General features: G+C 26.4%; 1 protein-coding gene across 3 annotated transcripts; it reads right to left on the reverse strand.

Moving 5' to 3' along the window:
* Positions 1–1,249: 1,249 nt before the first annotated feature.
* On the reverse strand, positions 1,250–7,124 carry LOC107769522 (uncharacterized). 3 transcript variants are annotated; one of them, XM_016588747.2, is made up of 6 exons: positions 6,996–7,124; positions 6,309–6,444; positions 3,972–4,135; positions 3,513–3,783; positions 3,244–3,410; positions 1,250–1,556 (listed from the first exon to the last, which is right to left on the reverse strand). In XM_016588747.2, the coding sequence occupies exons 1-6, from the start codon at positions 7,015–7,017 to the stop codon at positions 1,492–1,494; spliced, it is 825 nt and encodes a 274-aa protein (XP_016444233.1). In that variant the 5' UTR covers positions 7,018–7,124; the 3' UTR covers positions 1,250–1,491. The 3 variants fall into 3 exon arrangements, with proteins under 3 accessions (XP_016444233.1, XP_016444235.1, XP_016444234.1); XM_016588749.2 differs by lacking the exon at positions 6,996–7,124 and adding an exon at positions 6,551–6,832; XM_016588748.2 differs by lacking the exon at positions 6,996–7,124 and adding an exon at positions 6,624–6,764.
* Positions 7,125–18,359: the final 11,235 nt, after the last annotated feature.

The raw sequence follows: 18,359 nt of genomic DNA on the forward strand, positions 1-18,359 counted from the left end.
GAGATGGCAGAATCTCGTGCTGATAACGTGTTATAAAATAAAGAGTGTAAAGTAAAAACAAGTATAAAGAGAAACTGATATATTATTCAAACTTATGTACATAATGAACTGAAATTTTCTCTATTTATAGAAGAAAGCAAGGTGTTGTGTAAGCTGCTACTGTACCAGATATAGATAATCTTCTACCGGGGGTAATGTTTATCCATAATGGAGTACCGAAAGGATAAGCTCATTATACCAGATATAGATAATCTTCTATCGGGGGTAATGTTTATCCATAACGGGGTACCAAAAGGATAAGCTCATTATACCAGATATAGATAATCTTCTACCGGAGGTAATGTTTATCCATAATGGGGTACCGAAAGGATAAGCTCATTATACCAGTTATATATAATCTTTTACCGGGGGTAATGTTTATCCATAATGGGGTACCGAAAGCATAAGCTCATTATACCAGATATAGATAATCTTCTACCGGGGATAATGTTTATCCATAACTGGGTACCGAAAGAATAAGCTCATTATACCAGATATGGATAATCTTCTACCGGGTGTGATGTTTATCCATAATGGGGTAATGAAATGATAAGTTTATTCAGGAGACTTATTTCCAATAGAGTACTAAATAGATAAACATATTTACGGCAAAGTTTCATATAGATGAGCTTCTTCAGGAAACTTATTTACAACAGAGTACTAAATGAACATTCATAATATAATATATTTATAACATGATTTTCATTTTTCAGCACTTAAACAATAACATCGAAGGTGTGTTCATATTTAATTTTTTGCTGCAATATAATTATGTATGTTTCTTACCAGTCTATCTATATATTTTAACACCTCATATCTCAACTTTTGATTCTAATACAAAACGTAGGTTTGCATGCATGTAATGGAATAAAACAAACGGTCATAATTCATCAACCATATTTTAGGTCGATAAACGTGTTATTCATTAAATTCATCCAAATGCTATGATATTTTTTGTTGAATGATAGTGGTGTCAGAGGCACAAATCAACTTTTCTATCGAGCACTTGCTACCTTCACGAACACAAGTACCGAATAATTTTTATTCAAATGCTATGATACTTTTCGTGAATGATAGTGGTGTCGGAGGCATAACTCAACTATTCTATCGAGTACTTGCTAACTTCTACCAACACAAATACCGAATAACTCTTGTCCAAATACTATGACACTTGGAACAACAGTACTGAGGGAAAATTGGAGAAAGCAGAGGAAATAATATTACAATGGATTTAGCATATAATATACCCTGATAGTATATCATTCTTTTTAACATAATAACATATAATATATCTTGAAGCATTGCCGTCCCCGACACACCTGCTAAATGTCATCTCAGTACTATATATATATGATTAGGTTAAACCATTGACGACACGAAGCACAGAAACATCTGCTTCCACAATGCAGCAGTCACCCACAAGGAAGCCTTTCTTTGGATCCTTTAATTCACTTAGCGTGTCATAAATGCCCCCCATCCCCAAATGTAACAAGCAGCTGAAAACCAATATGAACCAACTGCAAGAGAAATGTCAAAATTTTCAAAAGAAAGAGAAATAGAAACCTATTAAAATATATGCTGGGATTTTAACAATAAGATTTTACTAAAGTAGATAAAAGAACGCCACCAAGCTGCTAGGCATGATGACAAACACAAATTACCCATATTTGATATCCTTTTTCCTTTTTTCAACAAGAAAAAACTGTGAAAGTCTCTTGAAAAGAAACTTAAAATTGTCTATTCATTGCTCAATTGGCCAAGATTGACCCCTAAAAGACTACTACAAAACATATCATCATTTTAAGCTCAGATATGACCTCATGCATTTACCATAATTCCATCAACAACCAAATGGATGATGGTGTAAGTTCTGGTAGCTCGATTGTTTGCCAATGAATCAAAATGCCTTAGGAAAGAAGGTTTACTTTCGTTTTCTTTTTCGTTTGATCGCTTTGCATTGCTAACATCTCAAGCTCAGTATTGTATCTTTACCTCAGTACATATTAAACCCACCCAATCGTGAGAAATGACAATTCACTAAAAAAAAAAAAAAACTTCTTTTGTTTTACATTTATGTGTGTGTCTGTAACAATATATCCTCTTTCGGAGGAAAACCTACAATGTAAACAAGACTTGGTGGATATGGATCATATTGAAGACAGAAGGCTGTAATAGGCAATGAGATTATTAAGAAAGTGGTCAATACTGAGTAGAACTTTCAATAAGGGATAATTACTCTACTTTAGCCCGAGGCTCTTGCTTAAAAATAGCAATGTTAATGATATATGCAGCACAGAAATGTCGGTACCACCCTTCAATGTCTTCGCTCCCCTCCACACACACACCAAAACACAAGCCCTTGTTACTCGTGCCAACAGGAATAACTCCACCTTAGGTTTATGTGGAAGGAGAGTGTAAATAACGGCAGATCTAGAAATTTAAGAAGATGAGCACACTATTACAAAGAGGTGGATCCAAGATTAAAATTCGACGGGTTCAACATTTAGGTTCTTAACATCAAGATCGATTACACTTTTAATTTGAAATTATAGGTTCAATCTTTTTAAAATTTTCTTAATGATTTTCCCATGTTAAAGAAAGTTTGGATCAATTGAACCGTACCCATTGACACATACTACATCTTCCATTGATACTAGTTTTAATATAGACATTTGATTTAATATATAAAATTTCAAGGTAATGGAGAATAAAGATTTCAATGTATCAGACTAGGGTTTTTTGAAAGAATAAATCAAACAAAGAAAACGAAAAGTACTTAGACAAGGATTTTGAGAGAATAAATCAAACATAGAAATAAAGAAAAAGAAAAATGTATGATGTCAGATTTAAACACCACCTCACTTATAAAGATGCATCGAACAACCATTGCACCACTGGACTGTCTGAGTTAGGGTATGCACATATATAATTAAGTAGTTTTGTATAGATATAACATTACTATACATGGTCGAGGGATGTATGGATTCACGTAAATCCATATCCCTCCACCTGGATCCTCCCTTGAGTGTACTGACACTGGTTTAGCGAATGAAGATGCCTCTGAGGTCGAAAACATGAAAATGACTATTTGGCAAGTTGAACTAAGGCCAGATGTTTGAATAATGGGATACTTAAATCGACACGTTACCTGCAAATGCGGGAACCAAAAAACAGTTCAATAAATAAAGGAACAAGAGGACGTACCAGTCATCTTGCGATGTGCACCACTAATCTGGTCTTTGACGGAAATGCTATATTTTCCGTGGACCCTTTTTCGACAATCAAATCCTTTAGCACCAACTAATTCAAGATAGATGGAGATGCTCTCGCCATTTTGTCCACTACAACCTGTAGGATATAGCAAAATTTTCCTGCATCCAAACACATCAAATTGCATTTACACTACAAAGAGAAGAATGCGTGAAAGAAAGAAAAATATATATAACAGATATAAAGGACATGAACAACTATACCATTTGTAACCGCCAACAGTAAATTCCTCAGAAAACAACTCATTCTTCAATTTTGTGAATTCAGAAATATTCCATTCGTGCTTATAAGCCTTGACATCTTTCAACAACATACATTCACCTACTCCATGATTACTGTTGACATATACATCTACTCCGAAGATACAACTGTCATTAACAAGGTAACCATTAGAGGGATCTTTAAATGTTGCACGGGAGATGCATTTTGAGAAACCCCATTCAGTCTTGATATTGCGAAAACGCCGCTCCATTCCTGCATGAAAATATGTATTTTCCTAGAAAACGTTACTGACATGGTAAACATTGCCTATCTAAATCGAAAGTTTTCTATTTATACTAATTACTAATTTATATATTCTTGTAAACCTTCTGAAGACATTAGGAAGAGGAATGTCACAAAGAGAAAAAGCATTATACCTCTTATGAGAAAAAGCATTATACCTCTTATTACAACATAGTTGTCATGAATTTGATCAAATATCAAGAAGCTAAGTGTGGCATTCACCTCCCAACCAGCATGTAGGGAGCTAGTCCCAACAATGGCCAAGTATATAGATATATGGTCATGTCCTGATCCATCTCCATAAGGATAAATGATCATTTTCCTGTCCCAATTAGTCCATGAACAGATCAAGATATTCAGAACAAAATGAAAACGGAAATGATATCGAAGCAAATGTACAGACAAAGAAAACAATTTTAAATATCATTTACAGAAAAACCATTCATGCTATGCCTTGTAATTAAAAAGTTCTACTCGATGAGCAATGTGTCCAGCTTTCAAAACCTCTACCCGAAAACCCCAATGAGAGCAACAAAAAACACACGACAGAAAAAGAAAATCACGATTAAGTAAAACACAATGCACACAATATCAAGGAATTAGATAGCAAAAGAACTTGACAAGTGAGGCTTGCTCAGTTGGTAAAAGCACTTCCACCCACGACCATTAGGTCCTGGGTTCGAGTCACCCTGGAGGGGTTATGTGGAAACACTATAGATCCTCCTAATTTGGGAGAGTTTTTAAAAAATAAAAAATAAAAAAAGAACTTGAAAATGAAACGGTGCAGCAGGTTTTATTGGGAAATATATGACCTTCCTATGCTACAGAAGACATATTTCTTTTGCCTTTTCTGTTATGGAAAGAAGGCAGTATGCAGAGGCGGACTCGCGGGTTAAGGGGTCACGGGACCCGTTATATGTACATATAGATGGGAACCCCAGACACAAAAGAGGTGAATGGCAGAAGTGGTTAGTGGGGCGCTTTAGTTCCATCCTTTTTTGGATAATGTGGGTTCGATACCCAACTTCAGTGTCTTCTCCTCCTTTCTAATATAAATACAATGTAATTTATAGTTAATAGCAAATTACTATATTTTTACTTTTATCTTTTTTTTAATTCAATTATAGTTTACTACTAATACATAATGGTCAATTTAATTAAAAAAATTCTAATCCCTCCCTTAAATTTAAAAGCCTCAAATTGCAACTTATCGCTCCGCAAATAGAAAAGGTACAACCTTCTTCCACAATTACTTTGACACCGTCTCGATAATGGAAGCTAAGAGTTTGTTCTTTGGCACCTAAGAGTTTGAGACTCTTCTTCAGTTCTTTAACTATTAAAAGTACTCTTAATCTTAATTTCTTTTGTAAGTTTTCCTTTTGATCACAAAGAAAAATTATTGAGGTTTCAACAAAGATTTCCTTGTCCAATCCATAGTTTCATAGCTGATAGCTTGCCCTTTTTGCATTCATGAATTATCAATCTATGGTACATGGACCCAAAAACTTGTGTCGACTAAGTTCACATCTGAAATACTAACAGTATGGTCAATTTTAGTAGGTTTATTTAACATTCACTGATTAATGTACTGGTATCCATACTAGTTGAACATAGGTGCATTAGCCAAAATGAAAGATTAAGCAAATTATATCTCAACATATATAAAATGATTCATCACCATTAATTTGGTTACTTAATGCAAGTGCATATGTTAAAAGATTCTATAAATTCTTCCTGTCCCCACTCATTAAAATTTAACACACAAACATCCGTTATAGCAACATAAGATGAGCAGTAATATTTTCTCCCAGTATAGAGACAACGATTTCTTTGAACAGTACCAGCATATATATATATATATATATATATATATATATATATATATATATATATATATATATATATATATGCTGGTACTGTTCAAAGAAATCGTTGTCTCTATACTGGGAGAAAATATTACTGCTCATCTTATGTTGCTATAACGGATGTTTGTGTGTTAAATTTTAATGAGTGGGGACAGGAAGAATTTATAGAATCTTTTAACATATGCACTTGCATTATATATATATATATATATATATATATATATATATATATATGAAAACATTTATACAAATTTAGGTTATGATGTGGCGCACACCTTTAAGCTTAAATTAATCTTAGATAGCTTGCCTTTAGGTCTCCGAGATCTCCTATGAATATGTGTTACATAGTGCAAATAAGGCAACATCTTCAGTTTAGTGCCCGTGTTACATGGAGGCCTGAGTGTGACAGATTAGTCAAATATCGGTAGCTTTTGCTTAATTTGAAGGATTTCTATTAAGTGCCCATACTATTGTTACATTATGTCAAGGCAAGCAAACAGATGAGTGGTGTGGAGCTTATCATCAACTAAGAGATTGTCCATAACAGAAATCAGAATCTCAGAAGCAACTATCAAAAACAAAGATTGAAGTTTAGACAAATTTTATAAAGTTAATGATGAGCAATACTACCATTTGTAGCCGCTCGACTCGAACTCATTTGATTCATACTTGTTAATGCCATTGTCTGAGAGCAAGGAAAATGATTCAATTTTCAACAGGTAACGTGCCGGCGACGAATCACTTTCCATGCTAACTTCTGACCCTTCTGAAATGTAAAAAACAAAAATACAATTTAACATTGAGAATAAAAGGAAGAAGCAATTCAAATGGTACTTTCTCAAATTAGGAACTGTTTGAGGGTTTTTTTATACACTTAGCAATTTTTTGTCAAATTTTGCTAAATTTGCTCTTTTCCCAGCACCCAAGGGTTAGAGGTCTCTTCACCTGCTCCTTTTCCAGCATCTCAAGGTTACACACATCTCTTCATTTTCTCTTTCCTATCGTTCTACTTATTGAAGGAAGTAGTGCATTTCTCTATTTAATTTTTGTTTAGCCAGTGTTGTGTCCCAATAAAATCTGTTCAAGTATGAAATCACAGTGCTCTAGCAGAGCATTTGCAACTACTGCGCTAAACTCAATTAATAATACAGTCAGAATGATGCTGAAAATTGAAAGAGAAGTATATATGGAACGCAATATGGGATATGAAGAATATTAAATCACAACAATAACAGAGAATAAGACACAATATACACATATAAAATACTACTAATAATCTTGAGTAAGAGTTGAACTGAATTAGGGTTAAACACATACCGTCAGCCACGATAGCACCCATAGAATTGGGTTTTGATAATTAGGATATTCCACCTATATTTATAGAGAGCTCTAAGCCTCTAACCATGTTAATACTTATTGGCCCTTTGGCCAAACTTCTAAAATATGATTATTTATTTTAAGAAGTGTTTTGTTCAAAAATATTTTTCAAAAAATTACTTTTGATAAAAATCGATTTGTGTTTGACTAATTAATTTGAAAAGCACTCTTGAATAGTAATTAATGTTTGGTCAAACTTTTGAAAACTGCTTCTAAATATATTTTTGTCAAAAGTGTTTCTCAGAAAAATGCTTTTGGAGACAAGCTACATTTTTTTGCTTCTCAAAATCTGCTTATGTTTCTCCTCAAAAGCATTTTTTTTTTCCTTCTAAACGCTTGGCCAAACACCTCAATTTTTTGCCAAAAGCACTTTCGATAAAAAAAAAAAATACTTTTGTCCCTAAACAAAATTTGGTCAAACAGGCTATAAGGGGCGGACTCACATTGGTTCAAGGGGTTTAATTGAACCCGCTTTGGAAATATCTTTTTGTGGAAATTATTTTTCCAAGAACCCGCTGGTATAATAATAATGAGTTGAACTCGCATAACCAAAATTTTGCGTTGGTCGGATGGTTCAAGCGGAGTAAGCATTTGCTATTGGTCGGGTGTTCGAACTTACAAGAACCTCTTCGTTATTAGCTTATGCTTCTTCTTCGTCTTCTTTTATTGCTTATTTTAGTTTAGTCTTTTTCCATAGTTATGGAACTTTCTATATGAAATTATTAATTTAGCGTAGCTCTTTTCTATTTTTTTTTTTTTTTTGCTAACAGATAATGCAAGTTAAATTAAAATTAATAAATAAATAGAGTTTAGTATTTTAATATAGACCAAACTTATATTTGTTACAGTATAATTTGTAAAATTTTTTGAAGTTCAATAACTTGTCAAATTGTAATGGTAAATAGATATGTTGTTATATATGTATATTTGAAAATAGTATGGCTTGCAAACAAAATTTAGAGCTACGGTCAAATTTTCTTTAAATTTTCTTCTTTTATTGCTTATTTTAGTTTAGTCTTTTTCCATAGTTATGGAACTTTCTATATGAAATTATTAATTTAGCGTAGCTCTTTTCTTTTTTTTTTTTTTTTGCTAACAGATAATACAAGTTAAATTAAAATTAATAATTAAATAGAGTTTAGTATTTTAATATAGACCAAACTTATATTTGTTACAGTATAATTTGTAAAAATTTTCGAAGTTCAATAACTTGTCAAATTGTAATGGTAAATAGATATGTTGTTATATATATATATTTGAAAATAGTATGGCTTGCAAACAAAATTTAGAGCTACGGTCAAATTTTCTTTAAATTTTCTTCTTTTATTGCTTATTTTAGTTTAGTCTTTTTTCATAGTTATGGAACTTTCTATATGAAATTATTAATTTAGCGTAGCTCTTTTCTGTTTTTTTTTTTTTTGCTAACAGATAATGCAAGTTAAATTAAAATTAATAAATAAATAGAGTTTAGTATTTTAATATAGACCAAACTTATATTTGTTACAGTATAATTTGTAAAATTTTCCGAAGTTCAATAACTTGTCAAATTGTAATGGTAAATAAATATGTTGTTATATATATATATATTTGAAAATAGTATGGCTTGCAAACAAAATTTAGAGCTACGGTCAAATTTTCTTTAAATTTTCTTCTTTTATTGCTTATTTTAGTTTAGTCTTTTTTTCATAGTTATGGAACTTTCTACATGAAATTAATAATTTAGCATAGCTCTTTTCTATTTTTTTTTTCCAAATAGATAATGCAAGTTAAATTAAAATTAATAAATAAATAGAGTTTAGTATTTTAATATAGACCAAACTTATATTTGTTACAGTATAATTTGTAAAATTTTCCGAAGTTCAATAACTTGTCAAATTGTAATGGTAAATAGATATGTTGTTATATATGTATATTTGAAAATAGTATGGCTTGCAAACAAAATTTAGAGCTACGGTCAAATTTTCTTTAAATTTTCTTCTTTTATTGCTTATTTTAGTTTAGTCTTTTTTCATAGTTATGGAACTTTCTATATGAAATTATTAATTTAGCGTAGCTCTTTTCTGTTTTTTTTTTTTTTGCTAACAGATAATGCAAGTTAAATTAAAATTAATAAATAAATAGAGTTTAGTATTTTAATATAGACCAAACTTATATTTGTTACAGTATAATTTGTAAAATTTTCCGAAGTTCAATAACTTGTCAAATTGTAATGGTAAATAAATATGTTGTTATATATATATATTTGAAAATAGTATGGCTTGCAAACAAAATTTAGAGCTACGGTCAAATTTTCTTTAAATTTTCTTCTTTTATTGCTTATTTTAGTTTAGTCTTTTTCCATAGTTATGGAATTTTCTATATGAAATTATTAATTTAGCGTAGCTCTTTTATGTTTTTTTTTTTTTGCTAACAGATAATGCAAGTTAAATTAAAATTAATAAATAAATAGAGTTTAATATTTTAATATAGACCAAACTTATATTTGTTACAGTATAATTTGTAAAATTTTCCGAAGTTCAATAACTTGTCAAATTGTAATGGTAAATAGATATGTTGTTATATATGTATATTTGAAAATAGTATGGCTTGCAAACAAAATTTAGAGCTACGGTCAAATTTTCTTTAAATTTTCTTCTTTTATTGCTTATTTTAGTTTAGTCTTTTTTTCATAGTTATGGAACTTTCTATATGAAATTAATAATTTAGCGTAGCTCTTTTCTGTTTTTTTTTTCCAAATAGATAATGCAAGTTAAATTAAAATTAATAAATAAATAGAGTTTAGTATTTTAATATAGACCAAACTTATATTTGTTACAGTATAATTTATAAAATTTTCCGAAGTTCAATAACTTTTCAAATTGTAATGGTAAATAGATATGTTGTTATATATATATATTTGAAAATAGTATGGCTTGCAAACAAAATTTAGAGCTACGGTCAAATTTTCTTTAAATTTTCTTCTTTTATTGCTTATTTTCGTTTAGTCTTTTTTCATAGTTATGGAACTTTCTATATGAAATTATTAATTTAGCGTAGCTCTTTTCTGTTTTTTTTTTTTTGCTAACAGATAATGCAAGTTAAATTAAAATTAATAAATAAAGAGAGTTTAGTATTTTAATATAGACCAAACTTATATTTGTTACAGTATAATTTGTAAAAATTTTCGAAGTTCAATAACTTGTAAAATTGTAATGATAAATAGATATGTTGTTATATATGTATATTTGAAAATAGTATGGCTTGCAAACAAAATTTAGAGCTACGGTCAAATTTTCTTAAAATTTTCTTCTTTTATTGCTTATTTTAGTTTAGTCTTTTTCCATAGTTAAGGAACTTTCTATATGAAATTATTAATTTAGCGTAGCTCTTTTCTGTTTTTTTTTCGCTAACAGATAATGCAAGTTAAATTAAAATTAATAAATAAATAGAGTTTAGTATTTTAATATAGACCAAACTTATATTTGTTACAGTATAATTTGTAAAAAATTTCGAAGTTCAATAACTTGTCAAATTATAATGGTAAATAGATATGTTGTTATATATGTATATTTGAAAATAGTATGGCTTGCAAACAAAATTTAGAGCTACGGTCAAATTTTCTTTAAATTTTCTTCTTTTATTGCTTATTTTAGTTTAGTTTTTTTTCATAGTTATGGAACTTTCTATATGAAATTATTAATTTAGCATAGCTCTTTTCTTTTCTTTTTTTTTTTTGCTAACAGATAATGCAAGTTAAATTAAAATTAATAAATAAATAGAGTTTAGTATTTTAAGATAGACCAAACTTATATTTGTTACATTATAATTTGTAAAATTTTTCGAAGTTCAATAACTTGTCAAATTGTAATGGTAAATAGATATGTTGTTATATATGTATATTTGAAAATAGTATGGCTTGCAAACAAAATTTAGAGCTACGGTCAAATTTTCTTTAAATTTTCTTCTTTTATTGCTTATTTTAGTTTAGTCTTTTTTCATAGTTATGGAACTTTCTATATGAAATTATTAATTTAGCGTAGTTCTTTTCTGTTTTTTTTTTTGCTAACAGATAATGCAAGTTAAATTAAAATTAATAAATAAATAGAGTTTAGTATTTTAATATAGACCAAACTTATATTTGTTACAGTATAATTTGTAAAATTTTTCGAAGTTCAATAACTTGTCAAATTGTAATGGTAAATAGATATGTTGTTATATATGTATATTTGAAAATAATATGGCTTGCAAACAAAATTTAGAGCTACGGTCAAATTTTCTTTAAATTTTCTTCTTTTATTGCTTATTTTAGTTTAGTCTTTTTTTCATAGTTATGGAACTTTCTATATGAAATTAATAATTTAGCGTAGCTCTTTTCTGTTTTTTTTTATCCAAATAGATAATGCAAGTTAAATTAAAATTAATAAATAAATAGAGTTTAGTATTTTAATATAGACCAAACTTATATTTGTTACAGTATAATTTGTAAAATTTTCCGAAGTTCAATAACTTGTCAAATTGTAATGGTAAATAAATATGTTGTTATATATATATATATTTGAAAATAGTATGGCTTGCAAACAAAATTTAGAGCTACGGTCAAATTTTCTTTAAATTTTCTTCTTTTATTGCTTATTTTAGTTTAGTCTTTTTTCATAGTTATGGAACTTTCTATATGAAATTATTAATTTAGCGTAGCTCTTTTCTGTTTTTTTTTTTTTGCTAACAGATAATGCAAGTTAAATTAAAATTAATAAATAAATAGAGTTTAATATTTTAATATAGACCAAACTTATATTTGTTACAGTATAATTTATAAAATTTTCCGAAGTTCAATAACTTGTCAAATTGTAATGGTAAATAGATATGTTGTTATATATGTATATTTGAAAATAGTATGGCTTGCAAACAAAATTTAGAGCTACGGTCAAATTTTCTTTAAATTTTCTTCTTTTATTGCTTATTTTAGTTTAGTCTTTTTTCATAGTTATGGAACTTTCTATATGAAATTATTAATTTAGCGTAGCTCTTTTCTGTTTTTTTTTTTGCTAACAGATAATGCAAGTTAAATTAAAATTAATAAATAAATAGAGTTTAGTATTTTAATATAGACCAAACTTATATTTGTTACAGTATAATTTGTAAAATTTTTCGAAGTTCAATAACTTGTCAAATTGTAATGGTAAATAGATATGTTGTTATATATGTATATTTGAAAATAGTATGGCTTGCAAACAAAATTTAGAGCTACGGTCAAATTTTCTTTAAATTTTCTTCTTTTATTGCTTATTTTAGTTTAGTCTTTTTTTCATAGTTATGGAACTTTCTATATGAAATTATTAATTTAGCGTAGCTCTTTTCTGTTTTTTTTTTTTGCTAACAGATAATGCAAGTTAAATTAAAATTAATAAATAAATAGAGTTTAGTATTTTAATATAGACCAAACTTATATTTGTTACAGTATAATTTGTAAAATTTTTCGAAGTTCAATAACTTGTCAAATTGTAATGGTAAATAAATATGTTGTTATATATATATATATTTGAAAATAGTATGGCTTGCAAACAAAATTTAGAGCTACGGTCAAATTTTCTTTAAATTTTCTTCTTTTATTGCTTATTTTAGTTTAGTCTTTTTTCATAGTTATGGAACTTTCTATATGAAATTATTAATTTAGCGTAGCTCTTTTCTGTTTTTTTTTTTTGCTAACAGATAATGCAAGTTAAATTAAAATTAATAAATAAATAGAGTTTAGTATTTTAATATAGACCAAACTTATATTTGTTACAGTATAATTTGTAAAATTTTTCGAAGTTCAATAACTTGTCAAATTGTAATGGTAAATAGATATGTTGTTATATATGTATATTTGAAAATAGTATGGCTTGCAAACAAAATTTAGAGCTACGGTCAAATTTTCTTTAAATTTTCTTCTTTTATTGCTTATTTTAGTTTAGTCTTTTTTTCATAGTTATGGAACTTTCTATATGAAATTAATAATTTAGCGTAGCTCTTTTCTGTTTTTTTTTATCCAAATAGATAATGCAAGTTAAATTAAAATTAATAAATAAATAGAGTTTAGTATTTTAATATAGACCAAACTTATATTTGTTACAGTATAATTTGTAAAATTTTCCGAAGTTCAATAACTTGTCAAATTGTAATGGTAAATAAATATGTTGTTATATATATATATTTGAAAATAGTATGGCTTGCAAACAAAATTTAGAGCTACGGTCAAATTTTCTTTAAATTTTCTTCTTTTATTGCTTATTTTAGTTTAGTCTTTTTTCATAGTTATGGAACTTTCTATATGAAATTATTAATTTAGCGTAGCTCTTTTCTGTTTTTTTTTTTGCTAACAGATAATGCAAGTTAAATTAAAATTAATAAATAAATAGAGTTTAGTATTTTAATATAGACCAAACTTATATTTGTTACAGTATAATTTGTAAAAATTTTCGAAGTTCAATAACTTGTCAAATTGTAATGGTAAATAGATATGTTGTTATATATGTATATTTGAAAATAGTATGGCTTGCAAACAAAATTTAGAGCTACGGTCAAATTTTCTTTAAATTTTCTTCTTTTATTGCTTATTTTAGTTTAGTCTTTTTTTCATAGTTATGGAACTTTCTATATGAAATTAATAATTTAGCGTAGCTCTTTTCTGTTTTTTTTTTCCAAATAGATAATGCAAGTTAAATTAAAATTAATAAATAAATAGAGTTTAGTATTTTAATATAGACCAAACTTATATTTGTTACAGTATAATTTGTAAAATTTTCCGAAGTTCAATAACTTGTCAAATTGTAATGGTAAATAGATATGTTGTTATATATGTATATTTGAAAATAGTATGGCTTGCAAACAAAATTTAGAGCTACGGTCAAATTTTCTTTAAATTTTCTTCTTTTATTGCTTATTTTAGTTTAGTCTTTTTTCATAGTTATGGAACTTTCTATATGAAATTATTAATTTAGCGTAGCTCTTTTCTGTTTTTTTTTTTGCTAACAGATAATGCAAGTTAAATTAAAATTAATAAATAAATAGAGTTTAGTATTTTAATATAGACCAAACTTATATTTGTTACAGTATAATTTGTAAAATTTTTTGAAGTTCAATAACTTGTCAAATTGTAATGGTAAATAGATATGTTGTTATATATGTATATTTGAAAATAATATGGCTTGCAAACAAAATTTAGAGCTACGGTCAAATTTTCTTTAAATTTTCTTCTTTTATTGCTTATTTTAGTTTAGTCTTTTTTTCATAGTTATGGAACTTTCTATATGAAATTAATAATTTAGCGTAGCTCTTTTCTGTTTTTTTTTATCCAAATAGATAATGCAAGTTAAATTAAAATTAATAAATAAATAGAGTTTAGTATTTTAATATAGACCAAACTTATATTTGTTACAGTATAATTTGTAAAATTTTCCGAAGTTCAATAACTTGTCAAATTGTAATGGTAAATAGATATGTTGTTATATATGTATATTTGAAAATAGTATGGCTTGCAAACAAAATTTAGAGCTACGGTCAAATTTTCTTTAAATTTTCTTCTTTTATTGCTTATTTTAGTTTAGTCTTTTTTTCATAGTTATGGAACTTTCTATATGAAATTAATAATTTAGCGTAGCTCTTTTCTCTTTTTTTTTTTCAAATAGATAATGCAAGTTAAATTAAAATTAATAAATAAATAGAGTTTAGTATTTTAATATAGACCAAACTTATATTTGTTACAATATAATTTGTAAAATTTTCCGAAGTTCAATAACTTGTCAAATTGTAATGGTAAATAGATATGTTGTTATATATGTATATTTGAAAATAGTATGGCTTGCAAACAAAATTTAGAGCTACGGTCAAATTTTCTTTAAATTTTCTTCTTTTATTGCTTATTTTAGTTTATTCTTTTTTCATAGTTATGGAACTTTCTATATGAAATTATTAATTTAGCGTAGCTCTTTTCTGTTTTTTTTTTTGCTAACAGATAATGCAAGTTAAATTAAAATTAATAAATAAATAGAGTTTAGTATTTTAATATAAACCAAACTTATATTTGTTACAGTATAATTTGTAAAATATTTCGAAGTTCAATAACTTTTCAAATTGTAATGGTAAATAGATATGTTGTTATATATGTATATTTGAAAATAGTATGGCTTGCAAATAAAATTTAGAGCTACGGTCAAATTTTCTTTAAATTTTCTTTTTTTATTGCTTATTTTAGTTTAGTCTTTTTTCATAGTTATGGAACTTTCTATATGAAATTATTAATTGAGCGTAGCTCTTTTCTGTTTTTTTTTTGCTAACAGATAATGCAAGTTAAATTAAAATTAATAAATAAATAGAGTTTAGTATTTTAATATAGACCAAACTTATATTTGTTACAGTATAATTTGTAAAATTTTTCGAAGTTCAATAACTTGTCAAATTGTAATGGTAAATAGATATGTTGTTATATATGTATATTTGAAAATAGTATGGCTTGCAAACAAAATTTAGAGCTACGGTCAAATTTTCTTTAAATTTTCTTCTTTTATTGCTTATTTTAGTTTAGTCTTTTTTCATAGTTATGGAACTTTCTATATGAAATTATTAATTTAGCGTAGCTCTTTTCTGTTTTTTTTTTTGCTAACAGATAATGCAAGTTAAATTAAAATTAATAAATAAATAGAGTTTAGTATTTTAATATAGACCAAACTTATATTTGTTACAGTATAATTTGTAAAATTTTCCGAAGTTCAATAACTTTTCAAATTGTAATGGTAAATAGATATGTTGTTATATATGTATATTTGAAAATAGTATGGCTTGCAAACAAAATTTAGAGCTACGGTCAAATTTTCTTTAAATTTTCTTCTTTTATTGCTTATTTTAGTTTAGTCTTTTTTCATAGTTATGGAACTTTCTATATGAAATTATTAATTTAGCGTAGCTCTTTTCTTAACAGATAATGCAAGTTAAATTAAAATTAATAAATAAATAGAGTTTAGTATTTTAATATAGACCAAACTTATATTTGTTACAGTATAATTTATAAAATTTTTCGAAGTTCAATAACTTTTCAAATTGTAATGGTAAATAGATATGTTGTTATATATGTATATTTGAAAATAGTATGGCTTGCAAACAAAATTTAGAGCTACGGTCAAATTTTCTTTAAATTTTCTTCTTTTATTGCTTATTTTAGTTTAGTCTTTTTTCATAGTTATGGAACTTTCTATATGAAATTATTAATTTAGCGTAGCTCTTTTCTTTACAGATAATGCAAGTTAAATTAAAATTAATAAATAAATAGAGTTTAGTGTTTTAATATAGACCAAACTTATATTTGTTACAGTATAATTTGTAAAAATTTTTGAAGTTCAATAACTTGTCAAATTGTAATGATAAATAGATATGTTGTTATATATGTATATTTGAAAATAGTATGGCTTGCAAACAAAATTTAGAGCTATGGTCAAATTTTCTTTAAATTTTCTTCTTTTATTGCTTATTTTAGTTTAGTCTTTTTCCATAGTTAAGGAACTTTCTATATGAAATTATTATTTTAGCGTAGCTCTTTTCTTTTCTTTTTTTTTGCTAACAGATAATGCAAGTTAAATTAAAATTAATAAATAAATAGAGTTTAGTATTTTAATATAGACCAAACTTATATTTGTTACAGTATAATTTGTAAAATTTTTCGAAGTTCAATAACTTGTCAAATTGTAATGGTAAATAGATATGTTGTTATATATGTATATTTGAAAATAGTATGGCTTGCAAACAAAATTTAGAGCTACGGTCAAATTTTCTTTAAATTTTCTTCTTTTATTGCTTATTTTAGTTTAGTCTTTTTTTCATAGTTATGGAACTTTCTATATGAAATTAATAATTTAGCGTAGCTCTTTTCTGTTTTTTTTTTTCCAAATAGATAATGCAAGTTAAATTAAAATTAATAAATAAATAGAGTTTAGTATTTTAATATAGACCAAACTTATATTTGTTACAGTATAATTTGTAAAATTTTCCGAAGTTCAATAACTTGTCAAATTGTAATGGTAAATAGATATGTTGTTATATATGTATATTTGAAAATAGTATGGCTTGCAAACAAAATTTAGAGCTACGGTCAAATTTTCTTTAAATTTTCTTCTTTTATTGCTTATTTTAGTTTAGTCTTTTTTTCATAGTTATGGAACTTTCTATATGAAATTATTAATTTAGCGTAGCTCTTTTATGTTTTTTTTTTATCTAACAGATAATGCAAGTTAAATTAAAATTTATAAATAAATAGAGTTTAGTATTTTAATATAGACCAAACTTATATTTGTTACAGTATAATTTGTAAAATTTTCCGAAGTTCAATAACTTGTCAAATTGTAATGGTAAATAGATATGTTGTTATATATGTATATTTGAAAATAGTATGGCTTGCAAACAAAATTTAGAGCTACGGTCAAATTTTCTTTAAATTTTCTTCTTTTATTGCTTAATTTAGTTTAGTCTTTCTTCATAGTTATGGAACTTTCTATATGAAATTATTAATTTAGCATAGCTCTTTTCTGTTTTTTTTTTTTTTGCTAATAGATAATGCAAGTTAAAATAAAATTAATAAATAAATAGAGTTTAGTATTTTAATATAGACCAAACTTATATTTGTTACAGTATAATTTGTAAAACTTTCCGAAGTTCAATAACTTGTCAAATTGTAATGGTAAATAGATATGTTGTTATATATGTATATTTGAAAGTAGTATGGCTTGCAAACAAAATTTAGAGCTACGGTCAAATTTTCTTTAAATTTTCTTCTTTTATCGCTTATTTTAGTTTAGTCTTTTTTCATAGTTATGGAACTTTCTATATGAAATTATTAATTTAGCGTAGCTCTTTTCTGTTTTTTTTTTTTTGCTAACAGATAATGCAAGTTAAATTAAAATTAATAAATAAATAGAGTTTAGTATTTTAATATAGACCAAACTTATATTTGTTACAGTATAATTTGTAAAATTTTTCGAAGTTCAATAACTTGTCAAATTGTAATGGTAAATAGATATGTTGTTATATATGTATATTTGAAAATAGTATGGCTTGCAAACAAAATTTAGAGCTACGGTCAAATTTTCTTTAAATTTTCTTCTTTTATTGCTTATTTTAGTTTAGTCTTTTTTCATAGTTATGGAACTTTCTATATGAAATTATTAATTTAGCGTAGCTCTTTTCTGTTTTTTTTTTTGCTAACAGATAATGCAAGTTAAATTAAAATTAATAAATAAATAGAGTTTAGTATTTTAATATAGACCAAACTTATATTTGTTACAGTATAATTTGTAAAAT

The sequence above is a fragment of the Nicotiana tabacum genome, chromosome 4 (genome assembly GCF_000715075.1).
Source record: "Nicotiana tabacum cultivar K326 chromosome 4, ASM71507v2, whole genome shotgun sequence".
NCBI lineage: Eukaryota > Viridiplantae > Streptophyta > Magnoliopsida > Solanales > Solanaceae > Nicotiana > Nicotiana tabacum.